Raw genomic sequence first — 23,801 nt, forward strand, 5'->3', positions numbered from 1 at the left:
GTCAGGCTCCCGATGTAGTTCTTCCAAAATCTACATGATTCCTAGGGTCCATTGCTTGGGTGGTTTGAAAACTTAGCTCTTAGCACATGACTCTAGTAAAACTTTCGCCACGAATGGTACGACGTACAGAAGTTCTTTATTGAAAAAAAAATCCAACATTTGCAGGCTTAAATTGAAAGACAAGGTTAGTTACTGAACAAGCACACGGTTAGTAGTGGTTATAGGCAAGTGAAATCGGGCAAAGAAGGACGAGAGAATAGGTTGCCGGATCAACGTGAACAGACACTGCAATTCACTGCTCTAAATATTTCACCACATCTTGGGTTCTCATGTTGAAAGATTCAATCCACGAGTATAGCTAGCCTGAAAATTTTAAAAAACAAACATTGGTAACTAAGAATGACGATTCATTAATCGTACTCGTGTAGGAATAGATGTCAAAGATATTTAGAGAGCGTAATTCTTCTAATGAAAGTGACGTCACTCCTTCCCGTTAAAGAACTTTATCTTAAATAAGGATTTCTTACGCTCTCTGCGACAATCGACGCCGCTGATTCTAGAAAATATTGAAAACGATTTTAAACTGGAAAAAATTGAAACAAAATTTTAAAAATATGTGGGAGAAATAAATAACTTACCTTGTGTCGAGGTAAGTTATTAAGTTATAAGCTCCGCTTTAGAGATACACGTTCCAATACGTCATTCTTAATCAAAAACTGGGCCGCATCGCCAATTTTAGAAACAGTCAAATCCACTTCAAATACTTCACCACAGTCACCTAAATTTTAAAAAGTATTTAGTAGAGGTCACACATAATAAAAAAATCAACCCAACCTGAAGGGGGAGCGTGAAACAAAGCAGAAAGCTCCTCGTTTGTTGGAAAGCATGCGTCAATGTGTTCCATGAAATCGGGGCAGATCGGGTTGAACTTGACCCCCTTTAATTTACACTTCTAAGCCTATGAACAAATCAATACATTAGATGTAATAACTTTAAATTACAAACAAAATTGACTTACCACTGGCGGCAACTCCACGTAACCTGGGGTAATTTGTTTCAGTCGTGATAGAGGAGTCTTTTGTTGATTTCCATAATCAACAAAAAGAATGTTGGCAATGTCATCAACAATACTGAGGATTTGCGAGCGATAGTAACAACCGTCTTCGTCAAAACGAGCCACGCACGTAGTTCCGGGTCTGGGCAGATCCTCGTGCAAGTCATTAGGAGACAAGGCACCATCAAACCTATCAAGTTTTTCCAATTTTTCCTAAGACAAGCAAAATGAAATTTTACTTTTTCAGGTCGTTATTTTCAAAAACTTTTACCTGATGGGAATCGTCAACTGAAGCAATATGGAAATAAAGAACTATGGCTCGCAGATGATCATAGATTTTCAGAATTTGTTCTCGGTACCAAATACCGTCTTGGTCGTATCTCGCCACACATGCCACGCCGACCCGCGGATCCTTAATGGACGGCCTGGACTCTTCTGTTTTTTTTTTTTAAAGTACATAATTATTTTTTAATCATTGAAAACCATCTAATAATGTAGAACATCTTACCGGAATAAAAGCTGTGTAATGTTGATCCAAATTTTACCAGGCTGTTGCCGGAATCAACGAAATGCAGGTAGAAACTCGACGAGTCATCTACGTAAACAACTTTGATTTGCTTTTTACCCGGCGTTGGCTGCCCTTGTATAGGCAAGCCAAAGGGTGACGTAAAGAACACATTTCGTGGAGAGTTAGAAAGAACTGCTGCTGGATGAAAGAGCAATTCCCCCTCACAGTGTTCAAATGCAGCCGGTCCTCCAAACTTTTCTTCAATCAGTTGATCAGCCAGCAGCCGATTATTTGAATCAATCAGCCTTACACCTTGATGTTCACCGTACATTGCCACGGGGATGGCTTCCCATATTCTATCTTCGACATTGGCCTTAAAAAACTGCTTTGCCAAATCACTCCATTGCCGGGTAAGAGTGGTATTGTCAAATTTGGCTATGACATCCACAAGTACAAATTTTTCAGCAAGGGGAGGGCAGTCACGGATAGACCAAGCTGCACATAACTCCTTTGGTTCACACCCAGCAATGTCACCAATGTCCAGTGTCCGAATGCAGTTTAGATGAACTCGATGTGTCTTCCTAGAATCAACACAAAAGACTTCAAGCCTGCCAGAGTTCTTCAACTTCAATTCTTGATCTGCTGACTTTCTGACTCTGTGCCACCTAAAGTCAATATAGACACACAAAATGTCTTCACTGTCCAGGTCACCAGGATTCATGGGTTGGCCTTGTTTTTCTAATTGTGACTTGAGTTTTTCCAGATGCAAATCCATCTCCAAATTCCAAATTCGATCTTTTGTAGATCCCCAGAAATACAGACATGACTCTTGATGACCACGAACGGAGTCGTCAATATAGGTCACGTTGACCAACATGTTAGATGCAACCATTTTCAATATCTGAAAACGTCAAAAAGAAGTAAACATTAAAACACTAACTTAACTTGGAATAAACAGAATAAAGACACACAAAAAAAAAACACAAAAAACAAGGCAATAGAGAATAATTAAAAAAACTTTCTTATTCAAAATTGAGATTTCTTTCTCGGTGGAATTTTCTTGACTCGCGTTTCTCGTTTTCTCTGCTGAATAACTGTTTCTTGTCACCAAGAAAAAAATGGCCGATCTCATTTGACAAAGAAAGAAACGTTGCCAAGTCTGCAACATAACCAAATGTAAATTCAACAAAAAAATAACGAATAGCTTTTGCAAGGTGGCTTTTTTTATCAAATTTCTATTTATAATATTCATTTGAAATTGGGGGGACTCAGCGAATAATTTTGGGGCCCCGGGAAAAAAAGAGAAAGGAGCTGAACGCTCGGCGTTATATTCTTTTCCACTGGTCTTAATATTATTATTTGTTGTTGTTGTTGTTGTTGTGGTGGGAAACATATTTTGCGACAGCGAATGAAATATCATCAAAAATTAATTCAGAAAGCCAAGTCATTTGGGGGTTGGGCCCTGGCCATTTTTTATTATTTGAGACCGGACCGATCGACCGATATTGCTGTTTGCCGGTTTTCCCTTTTTATCCGGCCGGCAATGTTGTCTCACGCGCGCACCCAGGAAATATCAACTGCTGATCCGCGCCGGGATTGTCTCTTTTTTTCTTATTTCTTCTTTCCATTTCTATTTTCTTCCCATCGTCAACCGACAAATGTTGTTGTTGTTGGTGTGACTTTGTCCTTTGTGTGCGTATAGTCCTTTCTCTTGCTCACGCATTGGCCATTGGGCCAATTGGCTTGTTTTCTCCTGCTGGGCACGCTACACGCATGTATGAACAATCGCACGGATCCCTCGTGTGGGTTTGTGTTGTGTGCGTGTTGAATTATGGAAGGGGAAAACTTTTAACGCCAGCACATTTTCGCTTGGCAAACATTTTCTCTCTCTCTCTCTTTCTCTCCCAATTTTGATATTATTATTACATTTCCTTTCTCCTTCCTGCGAATAACGCTGTGCCAACTGGCAGCAGTTGAACGCCATCGAATGTGTGTCTGTAAAAAAACCCCGGCTGAAATGAATATAAAAAAGTGCAGGAGAAACGGGCTGAGCTCTCAAATGAGACGACGAATCCATTTCATCATTCTTCTTCTTCTTTATACATGTTTAGCTATAGGATAGATTTATACACATACAGAGATGTTTCGCTAGTTAAGTGCACACAATTCAAAAATAGCGGGCTCGTGTATATGTGTTTCGCGGGGGAAGTGATCGTTTTGATACGGTGTGAATGAATCGCTTAAGAAAAGAACACTTTCTTACCGACTGTATAGACGCGCGACCTCAATTTCGATTTATTATTACGGGTGGAATGAAACTACTTCCACGAGAATGACGTAATGCCTTTTTTAAATACAACAAATCCTCAATAACACGGATTTGGGTGTGTGTCGGTTGTCTCGGAAATATTTTATTTCAATTCCGTGGTAGTGGGCATGAAATAATCGTCAATTGAGGCCGTAGAAGGTGCGCTAGACGCATTATATGCAAATTCTCAACCTATAATCAAATAGTACTGCTGCATAACCATTTCAGACAAGGAAGACGAGACTCGAATTTTCCAGCCAATCAATCGAGTATAATCGAAACCACCACCAGCAGTTTAACTAGTCGAAACCAGACGGCAGGTCTGTAGCTACAGACGAAAGGGCCGGAAAAATTTGTTTACTTACATTGAAATCTGTAATACAGCAGCAGGTATGTAATATTGTAATAAAGAAAAAAAAATTCATTCTTTATCGAATATTTGAAATGTTTATTAGCAGGTCATGCTTTTGTCCACCATTTCTATTCGTCAGCAATCTCTAGTTCGTTATCTCGTTCCCTTAGCAACGGATTTCTCCAACCACCAGCAGCTGCAACGTCTTGCCACTGGTCATCACAAGAATTTCACGCCGGTTATTAGTAGAAAATTTAGTCACTCAGCTTTCACCATAATGAGTTCGTCAAAACACCAACTGTCAAACATGTACAAGGGCCTTGAGTAGAATGTCTGGTATGTTTCCATGTATTCCACACTCGACATGTTCTCAATATATTTCTTTGTTTTAACACCATCTTTAACATTTAGGGTAGAATTTTTTGCTTTGGCCATGGAACACAAGCCACTCAATCTTGGACAGGGTATACAAAAATGATTGCTTGTTTATTGAGGCAAGTTTTACCATATTTTTCTTCGATTCAAGGTTTTCCAGATTTTGCTCCACCACAGCACGTCATTGATGCGTTGGCAGATGTGTCCAAGTCAGACAATGTTTTGTTGCAACAATATACCAGAGGATATGTAGGTGCCAGTTACTCACATATTTATTATGAATTTGAGTCTACCAATTATTTTATTTAGGGTCACCCACGTCTGATTCAAGCCCTTGCAAAACTCTACAGCCAACACATTGGCCGAACCGTTGATCCCTTGACTGAAATCTTGGTTACAGGTGGTGCTTACGAAGGTAAAATTACTGCGTGGAAATGAATTGTCATCAACAAATTCTTGACGATTATCTATCTGTCTAGCTTTTTTCTGCACCATCATGGGCTGTGTCAATCCTGGAGATGAAGTCATCATCATTGAGCCCTTCTTTGATTGTTATGAGCCCATGGTTCGCCTCGCCGGTGAAACCCCTGTCTTCATCCCACTTCGTCCTGTATAACATTCGCATTGTTTCATTCTTATCGTTAGCATAGATCTAACGTGTTTTTGTCTTATCAAATAGAAAGCTGGCGGAGAGGGCCATTCCTCTGAATGGATGACGCAGAGCTCACGCCCATGTTCACCGACCGCACCAAAGCCATCATAGTCAACACTCCAAATAATCCCCTGGGAAAAATCTTTACGCAAAAGGAACTCGAATTTATTGGACAGTTGTGCATCAAATTTGACGCATTGTGCATCATGGACGAAGTGTACTAGTGGCTCGTGTACGAACCTTACAAATACAAAATACTTACAGATACAAAATACGTTGAATTTACCTAAGGCTTACACGAACCTTAAATGTGAACTTTGTCATCACATTTGAGCGGGCAACTATGACCGTGCGTTATTCCGGTCGTTCTTCTTGATCGGATGACGGATGGATCCACTTGGAGTGCGGGCGAGTCTTTTGTATAACAGAGTCGTTTCTTCAATCAACTCGGGAGTCGGAAAGTTAGCCATAAGCATCTTCGATGAGATTTCTCCAGGGTAGTCCAGGTCCTCGGCATCTAAATCGTCAAAATATAATTTTAATTTTATGAATCCTGGTATGAAATTTAAAAAAAAAATTTATTCATCTTTTTCATTCTTTTCTTACAATTTCACAGGTGACCCATATGTGGCCAATTATTTTGCCCATAACAATCAGGTTGCGGAAAATAAAAGGCAATGAGCCACCATATTTATTAACCACCTTATTATTATGGGAGCAATGACTATTGATGTTCAAAAGGGGAACAAATTCGAGGAATATGTCAATAGCCTAAATGCTGCAAATGCGCCAAGGGGCAACTTTACAGTACACAATGCCCGAACAAAAGTGGAAAATTGCTTCCTTGGCCGCAACATCATGAAAAGTCAAACTGGAGAACCGGGGGCATATCGCTGCTACCTGCGGTACCTCCACAATAACCGTAGTAAGTTAATTTTAGAAATTAAAAAATTTTAACTGTTTTTTTATTTTTCAAATTTTTTTTAGTCGTAGTTTCTGCAGACATCATTGCTACCCTTAAGTAGGAATCACTTAACCTAGCTTATCTGGGGCCGTATTCTAGCCTTGGCTTAAATTCTGGTCTTAAACTTACTAAAATTTCTTAAATAATTTTCTCACGTAAGCTAGGAAAAAATCTAAGTTCGTCTTTTCAATAAAGACGTATTCTAGCTTAAATTTTCTTACTTTTATTTCTGAACGTAGTATAAGTTTGAATCACAAGACCAGATTTTTCAAGCATAGAATTTTTTATTTTCTTAGAGGGCGGGGCTTATCGCAGCCATTGCGTACAATAATAGATGCTGTTTAGTTTCCTAAGGAAATTTACAAAGTCTGCTAGAATTTTGTTTGAAAGTAAACAAAACTTTTTTATGCAAATTAATAGGAATTTGAACTTTTAATTAGTGTTTTATTGTCTCAGTGAACAATTTGCGTGCATTATTGCCCCAGCAGCAAAAGAAAAAGCTGTCATGACAAATTTATTTAGTTGCAGAATGTATCGCAAGATAGGTAACTAGAATTGTGTTTTTAATTACTGTAATTTTAACTTAATTATTGCTTGTATTTGGTTTAGAACCATGTTTTCTTCTTGTCTTGAAGCTGGATACCAATTAAAGTGGTGGTATCACAGCATATTAATTGCTAACACAAGTATTGCTGAATCTATGTGAAGGGTGACAAGACAGGTATTCCAGCATTACGTTAACTTATTTTTTTGGTAGGTGGTGGCTCACAGAACAGTGAAACTAAGGCCATTGCATTTCAAAATGTTTATCTCTCCATGGCAAAACAAAAGCTGGCTCTTCAAGACAGTTCTAAATCTATTATTTAGTGACGCAGTGAAATTTCAAGTTGATAAGAGTGTGTATGTAAAAAATATGTATTTTAATAAACCATAACACATAACTAACATGAAATTGATTTACTTTAATTATTATGGCACTTTGCAAAATTTTGTTATATAGTTAGAGTTAGTACTTACGAGCAATGTTTAGGGAAATATAGGGAATTAACACTTGAAAATACTAAAAACTAGAACAACAATAGCTGTAAGAAATAGCTTTAGCACGGAATTGTAAGAAAATAACCGCTGTAATCCAACAAATAGTTGGCTTACAAAAATTTGCTAACTTAAGACTAAAAAGACAAGTTAAAAAAAATCTTAAGAAAAAATGGTGGTTGAGAAAAACTAGAATACGGTTTTAGGAAAATCCAAGCATAAATTAGATTTTTAAACCAAAAAAGGTAATATAAGAAACAAATCCGCGCTTAAGTCAAGGCTAGAATACGACCCCAGGCTCTTCAACACCGTTTCCAAGCGATCAATCACGTACATATGTTCTTGAAGGTGATTCTGATTCTGGTAAACCATCACCGGCTTGTACATCCCTTCGACTTGTATCTTACACCCCGTTGTCATCAAGGACTAAGTTACCATCAAGATCTCATTTGGCGCCTGTTGACACTTATTCGTTAGATAAAAAACAAGAGGCTAAAGGCAACAACAAATGAGTGTAAATCAGGTTGTAAAGAAAGCGAAATTTTCCGTTTGTGAAGATAGTACTGCATCTGCGAGCCACCACGTAAAGGAACGTCGACTGAAGGTTCTCCTTTTGTCTATACAAATTTGACGGGAGATAGGCGTCCCATTTGAATCATCTGAGCTCCCCAATGATGTTCATGAATTTTTGTTTCATACAGCTGAACAACTGTAGTTGTATTACGTATATGAATATTGGGATGAATACAATTTTCAAAATTAATTGTTTGTTATTCTACTCCTTTTGGCAAAACCTAGGTGAAGAATAAGGGAATCAGACTCATATTATTTTCATTACGCCTATCAGGAGGTTCGTCATTGTCATCGTCGGATAAATCCTCCATTTCGTCTTCATCCAAATACTGGTTACAATCAAGAGCTATTTTTTTTAAAACACAACATGCTACTATAACTCTGTATAGAGAGCGATGGGACACGTAAATTAGAATTGCAAACTACAATTTTAGGTTCTTAATACTGACCTAGAACTTCTTGTTGGTGAGAGACGTAATTCAACATGTAGGCAATGAAATCTCTTTTTTAAAATGCCAAATGCACGTTCAACTGTGCACCTTGTAGCTTTGTGGGATTGAAAAAATCTCTCCTATTAGGTATAAAGAATATGGATATAACTAACTAACACCAATTGAAATGGCTACCCACTTTGATTACTACCTCTTTCGGTGTTGAAGGTTTCCATATGGGGTAATTAGGTATGCTGCTCAGGTATACCCACTGTCCCCAAGAAGGAAACCATTTCCGAAAACTCCGTTAATAAATTTCCTTCCTTAACGCTTCCTTTGAATACAGTGGAATCGTGGCAACTACCCGGTTTCGTTGCATTAACAGATAAGAACCAAAAATGAGCATCACAAATCACCTTTAAAAACAAGATGAAGACTGTAGAAGAATATGTGAGAATAACCAAATAAAACGAATAACATTACTTGCACATTTATTTAATGGTAATTCTATCTATTAACATAATCCTTTCGTAGTCAAATGGGCGCGTGATACGTACCGTATCATTCAGAAAAAGCTGACAGTTTTGTTCAGCGTTGTCAGGTGACAAAAGTGTCAGGTTTTCTTGAAGATGCTGTACATGTGTTCCGTCGACACACCCAGCAACACCGGGTATTCTAGCAATATTCTGAAAATCATGTTTCACCTACAAATTACGCAGTTAATAGGGATTACTATGAAAAATATTGCTGATTTACCTTCAACAAGTCAGCAGGAAAACAATGTAATTGTTAGATTCTTGTGAGAGGGCCAAAGAAACATCACGTACACATCTTGAAACAGAAGCCTGATGGCTAACTTTCAATTCATTGCCAACAACCATTTGGAAAGTTCCTGTGTCATAAAACTGCAGTGCAATCAACACTTGATCAAGTGGTGTTATTTTACGTTTAGCTTTTGTGTTACTTTTATGCAAATGTGGTGCAACAAATTCTACAAAAAGGATTTATAAAAACACTGGGGTGTCATTGGAATATCATGTTATTTGCCTGTTATAAATTGAATGAAAACTCTATCTAATCTAAATGTTCTTCTTATTTTATCATCATCGAAATATTCAAGAACGTCTTTGCGTTTCTTGTAGAAAGGTCGCATTCTATCACGTTTCTTTCTTCTAACTTCTTGACGTTGAACACTATCTTCACTATCGCTTCTATTTTCACCAAGAACCACATTTATATCATTGAGAACGTGAGCCACATCCAAGATACCATCATCACTAGAATCACTAGTCAGTCGAATATGTGTTGCTGCTAGAGATCGACATATTTTTTTATGAAACAATGATGACATTCGTCTGCTAAAAATTATTAAATTTAACCCAACTACAATCAATTTGCACTGTAAAGTCTCACTAAGAGCCTCTTAGTTAGAGGTCGTTAATCCAAAAAATTGTTGGATTACACTTTTGAGAAAGTCAAGTAAGAAACTTGACAAAGTAAACTTAAAAACATCAATTGACTTACAACAATTTTGGTTGAGAATCTTATTTTTGGACTTAAGTAAGAAAATTGGTAAGTTAAGTACGGAAACACAAAGTTAAGTACGAAAACTGACTTAAACTTTGGTTAAGAATTCCACCCCAGTCAACTTTCTACTTGTGGGAGCCATTTTTCGTTCAACTCTGTTAAATGCACTACGGCCAGGGGCATTCGTTGCCCCAAAAAAGGGCGTCTTGATTATTATTAACCAAGAAATTAATTCACACGTTGATACATTTTGTATACCTTAAAACAATCGAATCATTATCATAAGAAATCAAAATTACCATAAAAAATAAATACCTCAGGTTTTCATCCGGACCCTGTCAACAATAATAATGTCCACTAGTTTTACATTCCCAGAAACGTCTTTCATAAAAACGTCAAATTCTGGTATACTAATCAAATGCTTAAAATCTAATCAATAAGATAGTGCCGTTGATTTGTTTCCCCGAGCATACAGCTATGTATAGGTCGGTCACGAATAACTTACAGCCACAATTTTTCCCATTCCATTTTCCTCAAGATTGATTCCAGCATAAACAGAGGGCGTAAGTTTATGCTTGCCTGCAATAACCCAGTGATGATCTGGGAGACTTACATGACATTCAACGTGCATCAAAAGTGGGGCTTGCTCGTTGGCAGCAGGTGAGGCAAATTAGAACTTTTGCCTTGTAGTCTTGAATTATAATTGATACATTGTTTGGTCTTACAAGAGAAGCAAATTCCTCTAAACGCCTTATTGTTGCCGAACAAAGGCACATGTTAACATGTTTGGAATGATGATCATTTTGTGCGCGAATTTAGCGAAAAGGAACGTAGACACATGCAATTTGCCTTCAATTGAAGCAACAGCTTTGGTAGAAGCCTTAAATAAAAAGAGCTCCTACTCACCTTGAATATTTATAGCAAGAAGGCGATTTAAAGAATTAGTGCGCTAAGATAGATTTAATGTAATTTACCATAAATCCGTCAGTCATTATTTTATCTGTAAAGTCATCTAGCGCCTTAATGCTGCAATAAATATCACACCTTTTTTTAATGAGTGGCAGAACCGTGAATGGCAATATCAACAATGGCTTTTAGATGAATTGGCTGAATTGGACGCCAGTTTTTCCTCTCAGCTTCAAAGTTGATTTTACTTCGAGATGTGTTTCACACAATTTTGAAATTGTTTCTCTTTTGGCTGCTCTGCTTTTCTTCTGTCTAGGGTCTTTATTTTTTCGTTTGGACTTCAGCTCGTCCTCTTGTGCCTCAGTAATATGGCCATTATTCTTACTTGAAAATTCTTTCTTGCAAATTTTACACGAGATGCGCACACTTAAGCGCTATTGATGAATCAAACAAATTTCAAATCGAAGTTAACATATTTTCGCTAAGGTCTTTTTAAAAATAAATGTTAGAAACCCAATATCACTTTTTTTTATGTAATTGCAATTCCAAATAGATGATAAGAAAGAGAAAAAAATTCCCCATCTTTTCTCTACTTTTGAAACCTGTTGCACAAATAGTGAAAAAGTGACTGGTTTTTACAGTTGGGTCCTTTTAATTGCAGTTTTTAGATTTTCACGGTTAGCTAGTGCCAAATTTGGAGTTTCTTTGTTCATCTTTGAAGTGGTTCATTTCTCTCAAATCTGTATACGTTGCTAATAGAATGCGTCGGTTGGGCTGTTTGTTTCACGGTTGTTTTCTGCCCTACTTCACCCAAGTCTTCCTTTCATCAGATTGGCTAGTTTGATCAGCGCCTCTAAAACTTGAGGATTTGGGACTGCTTCTACTTCAATGCTGGCCATTTTTTTATTCAACCGATCAGTCATTTCTCTTCCAAACCCTGCTCGTTCAAGGCGTATGTTGTAAATTTTTTGTCAGCCCTTAAACGCAACTTGTGGATATAATTCGTATTTTGTAATCATTCGAATAATTGTAAACAATCCCCCAACCCTCATTTATGTTTTTATTTTTTTAAATATCTATATATTTTTAGTTTTGCATTCATTTAATTTTGAATTCGGTACCGATTATAGTCTGAAAAGCGATTATTTTTCAATGACTTTACCCCTTTTCTTGAAATGTATTGTTGGGTCCGTCACATCCTGTCCGGTTGTCTTTAGTCAAACTGGCAGCGGAACTTGCAGTTCCTCCGGCTCACATCTATAAACGGTGGCGTTTGGCTGGGAGGAGAGGAGCCGATTGTGGGCAAGTAAACCGAGGGAAGACGGAGCGTGATCGGTAATCAGTATTCCTGCTCATGGTTGCACATCAAGTATTCACAACTATGAACGGTGGCGTTTGGCTCTTGAGGTAGTGTGAGTACCGTAAGTGGGGATCCGGTAAGATCCCATCGCCCCATACTCCTTCTACGTGTGACCGAGCTGTCTGACGGGTTACGGAATGTCAAGCGGCTTTTGATACGCTAGGCATGTGTGGTGAATTAACAATTTCCTTGAGGAAAAGCGAAGAGTATTTTCGAAATAACTTCAACTGTCATCCTCCCTGCTTTTAAAATAATTGATGCAAAACCAATTTGATGTTAATATCTTTGAAATAAAAGCAATTGCTGTCCGGGGGGGGGGGGTTCGGTTAAACACATTGGAATAATTACAAGATGAGGTTTTTTCTTAAGCGTATATTTGAAAGTTTTTGAAAAAATTTCATCCGCGGACTGATTTTTATTATTGTTCGTTTTTTACTGATTCAAATCAATCTTGGATTGTTAGCAAAGATTTTTTGGTTGAAATTCCGTAAAATAATTTATTGTATTTTAGGTTTTCTGAGATTGGTCAGAGCATGTCACGTCAACATGTTTGATTGGCTAGGGAGAACGTGGGACGACAAAGTGCTGGACATTGAATTATTCTTTCGCCACATTTGGATAATTATCTCAAGAGGGCAGGAGGTAAACGGTCACCCAGGTAATATTTTTTAGTTATTCTTATTTCAGTTTGATTCTTTCACTGGTTTGACGCGATTTATTTTCTTCCAGGATGGACAAAAACACTAAACACTTGGTGGCCGAGTGCGATCTTCTGTGAAAGTGTTAATAGAAAGGCGCCAGTTATTCGCTTATGGTCGATTCTTTCCCGTTGGGCATGCTCCCACAGCACGGCAGCAATGAGTTCAAGTTACAGCTGTGCGTGCAACCAAGGATGAATCCGGGCAGAATTTTCCCGGTCCACGGAATATTCAACATGGTGGACGTGGACACACGTGAACGAATTCAACCACACGTTATCGGCTTGGAAAATTGAAGTTTTGCTTCAAGGTCTTCTAGCCTAATACGGGACTGCAAGAGACTCAGCCCTCATTGAATATTATCCAAATGGATTTCATATTTTTTATCTTTTTTTTAAATTGATATTTACGTTAGATTTAAAAATCAAGTAAACTCAAGATGATGTCATATATTTACATGGTCCCTCGAACCTAGTAACGAACCGATTATTATTACAACTGCAGTGTCAAATACGAAAGCAGCAGTAAACCCAAGACTGGGAACTTGTATCACTAAAGTGAGACAGTAGTCCATCGAGTTAGTGGACAGAAACGACGTAAAAAGTTTCTGGGACTTGCTCGATCAACTCTTCCCAAGGAGATTTTTCTACAGACTTGGAATTACAGCTCCATCTGCCAAGGAAAAACCAAGGAAAGGCGCAAGGCGTACGAACGCTCTAAGTTCGTAGAGTTGAAACTCCGCTGAAAGATCAGGGTAAACGCGGTAGCTCTGAATACGGGTCCGTTTGATACTCCAAACGGAAAACCTGTACTAGCCGGTGACGGCCCTCGTTTCAGGACAGTTCGCAGTTCCGGGCACGGCGAGTGACCTAGTTACCTCAGAGTTATTGGCGGTGATCGCTCGTTACGCGGCACAAGCAACTCAACCTTCGCCATCGGCCTCGATGTGCCACGCAACAACAACAAAAGCGGCTCCTAAATGTCTGGCAGCAAGTAAGAAACAGGCGGCTGCTTCGAAAGAGGTAAAAGTCGAGTCTCTGAAATTTCCGGCTCCGTTGAGTCCGATATTGCCGAAGCCGTCGAAAGGCAAAGCGATAACCCAGGCGAAGCCCACGTGAAAAGAAGCGCCAGCCGTCCGTCGTACGCCAGCCAAACAGTTAGAGTTTATTCTTCAAAGTTTCAACGAAAGAAATCCTGGTGTAATGCTTGTGAAACTCCTGAAACCCAGGCGAAAATCAGCTGTCAACCCTCCCTCAAAGGAGTTAGTAGAGGCGGCGGCAAAGCAGATGGTTAGATGCAATAGCCTCAGATCTGCCAAAGATCCTGAGCCAGGCAAGGGGAAGACTCCCACAACCGAGCCTGTCAACTTAAGTGGCGAACTGAAGCGTCTGTTCAGCGACACGGACAGTGCAGAGGAAGAGCTTTTTAAGGGAACCCTAATTTCCGTTTAGAGAATTGGGTTGTTATTTGACCAGTTTCACCGTCATTGGATCTACATTTCCAGCAAGTAACAAAAAGTTGTATTTATTGTTTATTTGACCGGTTAACAATAACACTACTACCACATGATACAATGTAATACTGGATTATTTATGGATTGTATTCTTGTTGCCTTCTCAATTCTCATAAGATTAGAGCAAATTAACTATGAAAATTTGTTAAAAGGAAGATAGAAATACTCAAACAGTTTCTTGCCATTCTAATAAGTTCAGTGTTCAGAAATATTCCGATATCTTTATTTGATATTTTTCTGGGTTTTAAGAAAAGATGAACGACCTCCTCCCAAATCGTATCACGGAATGGTGTGGCGGTGAGTGTTGCTTTCTTTCATTTTATAACTTCCAATATCAGCATACCCATTTGATTATATGAGCATTCCCTTTTGCCGGTTGAAACTCCATGAATGAGGAAAAAGCCCACTGGCATTTACCAGAAGAGACGGCGGCAAAGCAGACGGTAAGACGCAATAGCCTCAGATCTTCCAAAAATCCTGAGCCAGGCAAGGGGAAAACTCCCAGAATCAAGCCAGTCAACTTAAGTGGCGAACTGAAGCGTCTGTTCAGCGACACGGAGCGTGCGAAGGAAGAGCTTCTTAAAAAAACCCCGATTCCCGTTCCGGCAGCGACTCCGGCCCCAGATCCAGTGGTGAACAGGCAGCCACAGAAACGACGACCAAGGTGCATGGCCGGCGAACAAGGAGCTGATCCTCACAGCAGAAGAAGAAGAGGAAGCCCTGAAAAACGCGGAGCATCCTCCCGCAAAACAAAGTGGTACAGAAGCTCGAGGAAGCAGTGAAGAAACTGGACTCGGTGGAAGAGCCAATGGTTTATTAAACGTGTTCTTTGTGTGCGATCAATACAAAACATTTGTAAAAAAATAAATAACTGTTTCTGTTTTCATTTTTCGAATAAAATGTTGCACTCGGATAAGAAGAAAAAAGGGTGGAAGAGAAGTAACGATTACACCCCTAACCGGCTGGTACTATTAAAGAGGTCAGGCAGAACGATGTCAGATCCGGCCATGCAAACATACGAAGCTGTCAGGCAAATCTGAGCCTGGACGAGAGCCTGGCTCTTCTTTGACTGAACCCGAAAGAAAAGGAGACCTACTATAAATTGGAAGAGGAGAAACAACTTCAAGATGCTCTGGCTAAAGAAGCGGCGGATAAGGCAGCAGCAGCAGCAGAGGAACAAACTAAAGTACTGATTCATCTATCTACTTTTCAAAAGCGACAAGCAGAGATTGAGAAAGAAAAAGATGGTCTGGTCATAAAATACTGGGACCAGCTATGTACCCGGAGGTAGCAGTAGTAGTGTGGCCGTAAATACGGCGTTGATCACACTCGTTGTGATCAACGATATTTTAAAAACTGTCACACTTTGAATTTCAGCCAGCCGAGCAGAAATGGATCGTAGTAGAAGACGAGACCGTCGCGAAACCGCTGCTGAAGCCATTGCACGGTCCGTTAGCAGACGGCGATCACATGCAGCTGCAGCCGCCATTCCGGCTGTAGGCCGGGGTAATCAGAATCATACACAAGCTGCCGCTGCTGCCGATCCTCAGCCTGTTGGAGGCGGCCAACAAGTTCAAGCTGCCGCTCCTCAGCCTGTGGGACGCGGCCGACTTTTGTTAGCTGCCGCTGCTGCCGATCCTCAGCCTGTTGGAGGCGGCCAACAAGTTCAAGCTGCCGCTCCTCAGCCTGTGGGACGCGGCCGACTTTTGTTAGCTGCCGCTGCTGCCGATGACCTCGAGAGGACAACACGCGAAAAGGGTGAACGCTTATTGACGCAATCACTGGAACTTGGTGCCATTCCGCGTCAAACTGGATCGGCCGGAGCTCCTGGCGCTGCAGGCTCGACTGGTAATAACAATCATTGGGTCCTTTTTCTGAAACTCTACAAGCTACCCGATAATAAAATGTTGTTCAAATGGTTTACAGGTGCGGTTGGGCCACCAGGAGCAACAGGAAGTGCTGGAGCAGCGGGGGCTGCTGGCGCTGGAGGATCAGTCGGAGCAACAGGTAGGCCATTTACGCACCTTCAGAAACGAAATAACGTTTATTAAACCGTTTTTTGTTTGTTGTACTTTAGTACCTTTTCTGTTGTTTTGAACAATGTATTAATTATCAATTTATGTTTATTGCAGGGCCTCCCAGAGCAATAGGAACAACGGGGGCCGCTGGATCGGCGGGAGCGACGAGTCCACCAGGTGCAACAGGTCCCGGCCTTGGCCAACAACTTCATCAACCACCTGTAGCAGCCGCCATTAGGCCAGCTGGGCGTGGCATCCGACTTCAACAAGCTGCTGAAGCCGCCGCCATTCCAGAAGTAGGCCGTGGCCGGGACATCGATCGACCAGCTGATGCAGCCGCACCTCCAGCCTGGCCGCTCCTGCAGCCGGTGCGCCAGGACCAACATGTTCAACCACACATGTTGGTCCTTAAAGACCTATTCAACTTCGTCACAAGTGTCCTAAGGTCGGAGGCGACCAATCGGACCTTTTCGACGGAGACGGGTTATAGAACCCTTTATTCCATACAAGGTAATTTTTTTTGGTAATTAATTTTTATATTTTAATTTATTTATCATTTCTTCTTTCTTATAGGTGATCCATTTGTAGCCTGCTACGATTCCATTCGTAACCACGTGGATGACAACAAGCGCGAGGCCGGTGCCAGATTCTTAAATCATTTAATTGATTTAGGTGCGGTGATCATGGATGGCCCCATAATCACCGCAGGCCCAAATTTCCAACGCTATGTGGCTTATCTAAATCTTGGCAGATATGGACACTATAATGTGCATAATGCACGTTGTGGTGTAGAACAACATCTCGGCACCGAACGCTTTAGAAAACAGGAGTATCATCCTCCAGTAACTCCTGCAAAATCTTACGCTGAAAGCATAAAGAAAGGTCTGTTGGCCGCATTCGCACGCCTCGAGACAAAGTTAAAGAAGAAAAAGGAAAAGGAAGAAGAGGAAGCATTATTAGTAGAAGACACATTATAAGTCAAGATAAAAAAAGTCACCGTCTATTTCAGTTAGACGAGACCAAAGAAATTTTTTCTGAATTTTTGAATCAAGTTTTTTTGTTCACAAATTGTTTTTTTTACCAAACCTGATGAGCTGTTTAATTCTTATTTTTGTTTTTTATCACTGTAAATACTTCTACAATGGATGTTTTCTTTTAAGCCATTCGCAACGTACAGAAACTAAACGAATACGGAAAGAAATTTGGCTATAGAGTGAATCATAAATCTAGTCACTAGATGTTTTTGGAATATATTCACGCGAATTTTTGAATATCCACCATATCAATTGGGAAAATCAACATCAGTTTTGACAAATTTTTAAATGTTTTGAAGAATAAGAATTTGATACGCAATAATATTAAAGTACAGTTGAGTTTATGTTCACCTCCTCTCCCCTAATGACGAAAAAAATTCGACAGAATGAAATGTTTTTTATTCTTTAATTTTATCTTATAACAGAACTATCTACTGACGACGCTGTTGCTTCATTAACTAAGATAGAGGATATCAGGCGGAAGATACAGCAATGCCGATGTTACAGAATGTAGTTATCAAAACATGACACTTAATATATCCTTATTCGGCAACGTTGCCTATATTAAGCGGGATTGAAAATGGAATGATACTTCAGGACGGGAAAATTTGGCGTTTCTTATAATTTTTTTTCTAGGAAATCAGAATAAGTATGGCGCGCCAAGAGCGCACAGGAAAAAAAAACGCTGCAATGCCCTCTAACGGTCCAATTAACAACTATACCTTAAACTGTTTGCTTTTCTATTAACAAAAAAAAAAGGTGAACAACATTTACAACGAAATATGGATCTTATTTATAATTATTACTAGTAACCTGTTTACAATTAAATGCGGAACGCATTACACGTATTATATCCCGGCGCATACACACGATGGTTGATATTAGAAAACGGAATGGTAAATATCAGAAATTGAAAGGGGTTGCTGTTACAAGTTGCTTCGAATTATTTTGAAAACTGTGATTGGGTTTTGAAATATTCTTAAAATTTTTCACTTGCAGAAAAAATACACTTGTGGCTGAAAGTTTCTATACGTGTAGCTTAAAATTCGCCTTTTGTATTGGCGGATGGTGTTAGCCTATGGTAGAGGTTAAGCTACCTTATTTGCTAAATTTCACCCCTACTCCTTTCCACTCGGACAATGATTTGTTTGCGCGGCTTTCTTAACTATGGGTAACTAAGGGTAACCATGGCCGATAATCAGACCCCCCCCCACGCTCGACCCCCCTTTCTGGCCGGCTTGGGCAGCGCGTCAGCTCCATAAAACTCAAAACTTTGAACGCGTTTTACGGGCACTCCCGCTCATTTGCACACCCTAAACCCTATAAAAAATGATCACCGTAAAAAGATCTACAACCCTGTGTTAATCGTTTTTCGATAGCAGAAAACAAGTCTTGCTAGGGAACAGCCAGTAATCGATGTTAAGAGGAAGAATTAAGTAAAGAAGGGCGGACGTGTTACGACGTACAGAACACAGGAAAAAATTACAATAATTAACCAAAAAATATTAATTTGATTTGATGAACTGGAATTAAAACATACGATTCAATCCTCGCGATGTCGACCAATTTATGTGGCGATCAAGTCTGGGATTTTTACGAAAATTATAACTGAATTATATCCAGTTGGTATGTTTTTGTTGTGTTAATTTTTTATTTAATTTTAAATACAGAATTAGTAATCAAATATTTAGTTTTCTTTTTTTTTATTCCCCGTCTTTAGCGTGTTTGATCAATTTTTTAACGTAGCTTTATTATTTCATTAGTAATTTAACTTAAAAACTAGCTAGAGTTATATAGTTAGTTTATAGTAACAAAGTTCATTTGTCGAAATGAACTTTTTAATTAATTTTTCCAAAGAAATTTTTATTATAGTTATTCATCATTATTAGTTCTTAAATTACAATTAATTTGAACTTCAATTTACAAATTTTTTTTCGTCGATTGAAATAAATAGAGATATGATGCTCCTTTTTATATGACATAAAATTTGTTGAGGTTTATTTCGTTTGAAATTCTGTGGCATTCCAAACTTTCCTCTTTTTCTTACTTTTCCCCACCATTTTCTCTTACTCCGCGCGCGCGCACAAATATACTTAACGACATTAAAGGGGGGGGGAAGTAATTGAAAGGGGTAAGAGAAAATTTTGGGAAAAAGTATTTTAAAAAACTTGGACAAAGCTCTAGTATAGCTTGTGATTACTTTGACAAGATAGTTATTCATGGAGGGATTCGTATAATCACCATTGCTTCCTTAGCATCACAAGAATCTGGAGAAGATTTTCGTCGTCTTCCGTAGTAGACTACAAGTCTGGGTCACCAAGAAGCTTATAAATTCCACGATAGTTTCAAAATATTGTCAAAAATGGGTAAACTCAACTGGTCAGAAATTTTCAATATGTTTACAGGATCGTTCTTGGAGAATCCTTTCTAGCTAACCTTATTGTGCTACCTTAGGTATCTGAAAAAAATGAAAGTGCAGAGAAAAATGCAACTTCAGCCCTGTATAAGAAGATAAAAAAAATAATAAAATAAAAGTCAAAAGACCTCACTCTAATTAATATCTTGAAAGAAGATCCTGAACCTTCAAAACTAGAAACTCATTAGTTCTCTCCAATGTCAATCAAATTTCTATGCTGACAATCAAAAGATTATTTATCTCAAATTCATGGTCCATCCAGAGGCAGATGGAAGACTCAATCTTAGATCAACAAGGAAGGAACACTATCTAAGACCTACGAACGTTGAAAGCAAGTGGTTCCTTTTGCAAGGACTGGTACGAGTACGAGAGAGGCAAATTGTATTCAAGGAAAAGAGCAATGGAAGCAGTGCGACCTAAAAATATTTCTGACGACTCTACTGTCAGCATACAACACATAAAGTAGAGCAGCATGGAGCCATGCACGTTTGCTTGTTTAAAAAGTCACAACATGGAAGCCTTAGGGAGATCTATGTCCTAGGGATGGATGAAAGGATTGTCCAACTACAGATTGAGAGTATTGCAAGGGATATTTGCAAAATTTTTCCGTTTGAGACTATGACCAACCCCAGATTTAAAGTAGCAGATTAAAAGAACAATTTACACGACAAGAAAACCAAGAAGCTCTTAACTGAACCTACGATAAATGTCCCCAAGTCAGCTGTGATGCTAAGCAGTGGAACCAGGGACACTATACTGTGAAGTTCTCTCTTTTTCTTATAGAGTTCATAATTCCCTAGATGCATCCATTTATAGTTAGAGGCATATTACTGTTTCTCAACCAACGAATCATGATCTACCCTGATTTGATGGAGATAGTTGCGAACAACTTGCACTTGTTGACATCTAGTGATTTTATGAAAAAATTACATGGAAATATATGGGGACTTGGAGATGACAACATAAGATGGCTAAAACCCGCAAGATCCATCAGTACATCACTGATAAGACTGATATAAGGAAAAGAATCCTACACTACACCCCAAGCCTATAACATTGCGCTGTTATGAACTTTGTGAGGAACTATATTTGTCAAAAAATAAAAAATATCAGCAGGAACCGAAAATCTACTGCAGAGATCAAGGAGCAACCTGTACTTGTAGATGTAGCTTTACGTTAAGTTACAACATTACAAGTTTGGAAGGCTATTTGCAAAATTAGTCGGAATTTATGAGACTGTGACCTTTGTGACTACTTCTCTCACCGTCTTAGTTTATGAGTTCAATTTTGATTTCACATTCCATAAGATCTGTATACGACCATTGTTTAGATGGGTCACTGCATCCAATCTGATTAGTGAACAGAAATCCCTTGCCTCTAGACAAGAAGAAAAGGCCACAATTTTGACTAGCGATTTTTCAGGAGGTGGTAGCTTCAGCTTGACTAGCCTCTGTCAGATTGGTCAGCCATCTCTTTTACATTATGTTCTCCTTGGGTTAACTGTTTCTCCCATATTTGAAAAACTAAGAAATGCATTAATCCAGATCAATGAACCTGGCAACGGTTTCTTTGTAATGTACTTCCTCTATTTCTCTGGCCTTGTTGGATTTAAATTCAACCTATGGAAGACAGTTTCTTCAACAGACCTGGGAAGAACCTACTTTTGGTCAACAAGTTCCCAACTGAGAAGTCTTCAAACCTGAAGCATTTGACATTTGACACCTCTAGCGGTGGTCATTTATACACACACGGGTCATAACGTGGGGGAATGGAAAGAAGCATTTGAGACTCGTGGATAACATGAAATTGCCAACTAACTTGAGACAACAGATTGATATGAACCCTGACATCCTATTCCGAGCATCTATAAATTTTAATGAGGTTCTTCTCAACTTTTCTAAGAGACTTCATTCTTCTGTTGTTTAAGCTTCACTCCGTTGCAATATTAGTATCTCATAACATAAATCCTCTCAAAACATGTCATGACAAAATCAAGCATTTGGTATGGCACTGAAGTGATTGGTATGTCCATATATATTTTCCTTGAATCAGCCCATGCTAAGTCCAGATGAAATTAAAACTATTTTTCCGTTCTATGAGGATAATGAATTCTTGAGAAATTGTGCCATTGCTTTCACTAAGATAGAGGCTTGTTTTCTTGCACACAGTTAAGAAAGTGAACACCAAAATGGATTTTGAAGAGACCAATTAGATATTCTCTTTAGTCCACTGAATTTGGTCAACTTGAGGTGGTTTGCCATGTATAAAATACCAGCGTCCAATAGATCAAGTCCCCGACAATGGACCACGTTGTGTGAATCCATACCTTGGATGAGGGATAAAATATCTGGAATGTAGTACATTCATTTCACATTTTCAGCTCCATTACTTTCTTTCCAACTTAGAGGGCAGAAGGAGAATTCTCTTCTCGTTTATTTTGTCCCCTCAGTCTTTTTTTTTAAATTTATATTTCTCAATTTCGAAGGTGACCTACCATGGCATTTAAATAAAAAAGCTGGTTGGCGTTTGACCCTTTTCTGACAACTTCAGTTCCTTATCGCCAAGGATAGAGTATGGCGTCGAAGACATCCCCTGGGTCTTCCTCGTGGGCGAAACGGGGGACTCCTTCTCCCTCTCCTGCCAAATTTGTACCTTTTTTGTTTGGAAAAATGACTGAGTTTATATAAAGTTTGATAAGCCAATGGTAATGACAACAAAAAAAAATTTAATTACAATTTCATTGGAATTTCTGGTTAGGAGAGGAAAGTAGAATTCGGCTAGCACTGGTAGCCGAATATGTAGTCAAAAGCCTGGCTACCAGAGATGGGCTGATAGTAGGCTGGGGTTATTCGCAACAGCGTCATTCTGCCGGGGGATACCATCCACCATTTGATCCTGCTTTGTTCAGTACGGTTTACGTAAGACTTTACAAACTGTTCGACTCTAGCCCTGGCATTGTATAAGCTGATTCCTCCTGTAGTATCTTGGTTAACAAAGATCATGTCTCTGTATGTTTCAAAATGTTCCAGGTTGGAAGTCAAGAGTCATGGCACCGATGCGGTGAAGATGATAGAGATACAGCGTTGCTAAATATTAAAAATATGTAATTTTAAGTGTATCTAATACATAATGATGGGACAAATAATTACCACCAACTCGAACAGTGGCAAAATGATTTTCATTTATTTTGGTTGATCGCACCATTAGTGCAGTCACCACATGTCTAGTTAAGAAATGCAAACAATTGCATCCTTGAGTTTTTTTTCATAAGGAAACGCTAGGTTGTCCACGAACCTAAAAATAAACGAATGATTAATTAAGGGATGAAGTTAGCGTCTTGCCGGAATTTAGTAGAATTCTTGAATCATTCGCCACTGCCGGGAATCATTCTCTTATTTAGGACTTTACAAAAAAAAGCCAATCGTTGTTTGTGTTGTGTGTTTGTTTATTAAAAAGAAAGAGATAAAGGAAGAGCACGAGCTAATGTTGGGTGAAATGTCACAGCGGAATGGAAAACTCAGAAATGAAGGCAAGGAAAAATTTATTTTGGGCAGTAGACAAGGGCAGGCTAATCAAAGTTGGGCCAGAATCCATCATGCAATTAATCAAGAGTATAAAGAAAACAAGACTTTTGAGAAAATTAATTTTGTTGCTGGCCCTGTTCTCTCAACTCACCAATAACTTTAAGGAAGTCTACTCTTTTTGCGTTCTACCTTGAATTCAACATGGTTTAATCGTTTCTGCCGTCGACACACATTTTTTTTCCTGTTACAATCTTCATCTTCGCCTTCTTCCAAAGAAGCCTAATAACAGTTGGATTTTTATATTATTTCTGAAGGTAAGAAATAAACGAAATATACCGAGGATCTTCTAATATTCCATGGACCACGTTAAGTTAATGGGGGGATGTCATCTCTTCCAATTTATAAACGTAGTCTTTTTTACAATCTTAACGTATAATTTAATCAGTTTGTAGTAATGATAAGATAATGGCGAAGAAATGTTCACATTATTTAATGAACCGAAAGGTCGAAAATCAAAATTGTGAAAAGTGGGAGGTGGCAATAACCAACTGAA

At 39.0% G+C, this 23,801-nt stretch overlaps 1 protein-coding gene and 2 long non-coding RNA genes across 3 annotated transcripts; 2 read left to right on the forward strand and 1 right to left on the reverse strand.

Moving 5' to 3' along the window:
• Positions 1-42: 42 nt before the first annotated feature.
• On the reverse strand, positions 43-1,233 carry LOC124208649. The gene is made up of 4 exons (XR_006880539.1): positions 1,019-1,233; positions 835-958; positions 639-778; positions 43-556 (listed from the first exon to the last, which is right to left on the reverse strand). It is a non-coding gene; the product is annotated as an uncharacterized LOC124208649 (long non-coding RNA).
• Positions 1,234-4,323: 3,090 nt separating this feature from the next.
• Positions 4,324-5,492, forward strand: LOC124208650 (kynurenine aminotransferase-like). Its single transcript, XM_046606499.1, has 3 exons — positions 4,324-4,846; positions 4,907-5,012; positions 5,077-5,492. The coding sequence occupies exons 1-3, from the start codon at positions 4,697-4,699 to the stop codon at positions 5,211-5,213; spliced, it is 393 nt and encodes a 130-aa protein (XP_046462455.1). The 5' UTR covers positions 4,324-4,696; the 3' UTR covers positions 5,214-5,492.
• A 1,075-nt stretch (positions 5,493-6,567) lies between these two features.
• Positions 6,568-7,146, forward strand: LOC124208651. The gene is made up of 3 exons (XR_006880540.1): positions 6,568-6,602; positions 6,670-6,758; positions 6,823-7,146. It is a non-coding gene; the product is annotated as an uncharacterized LOC124208651 (long non-coding RNA).
• Positions 7,147-23,801: the final 16,655 nt, after the last annotated feature.

This window comes from Daphnia pulex, chromosome 12 (assembly GCF_021134715.1).
Source record: "Daphnia pulex isolate KAP4 chromosome 12, ASM2113471v1".
NCBI lineage: Eukaryota > Metazoa > Arthropoda > Branchiopoda > Diplostraca > Daphniidae > Daphnia > Daphnia pulex.

Bases quoted from the DNA above. Each gene is read 5' to 3' on its own strand.
- LOC124208650 (XM_046606499.1), top strand. From the start codon at position 4,697: ATGATTGCTTGTTTATTGAGGCAAGTTTTACCATATTTTTCTTCGATT. The intron at 4,847-4,906 runs GTAGGTGCCAGT...TATTTTATTTAG, and splicing joins AACAATATACCAGAGGATAT to GGTCACCCACGTCTGATTCA. The intron at 5,013-5,076 runs GTAAAATTACTG...CTATCTGTCTAG, and splicing joins TACAGGTGGTGCTTACGAAG to CTTTTTTCTGCACCATCATG.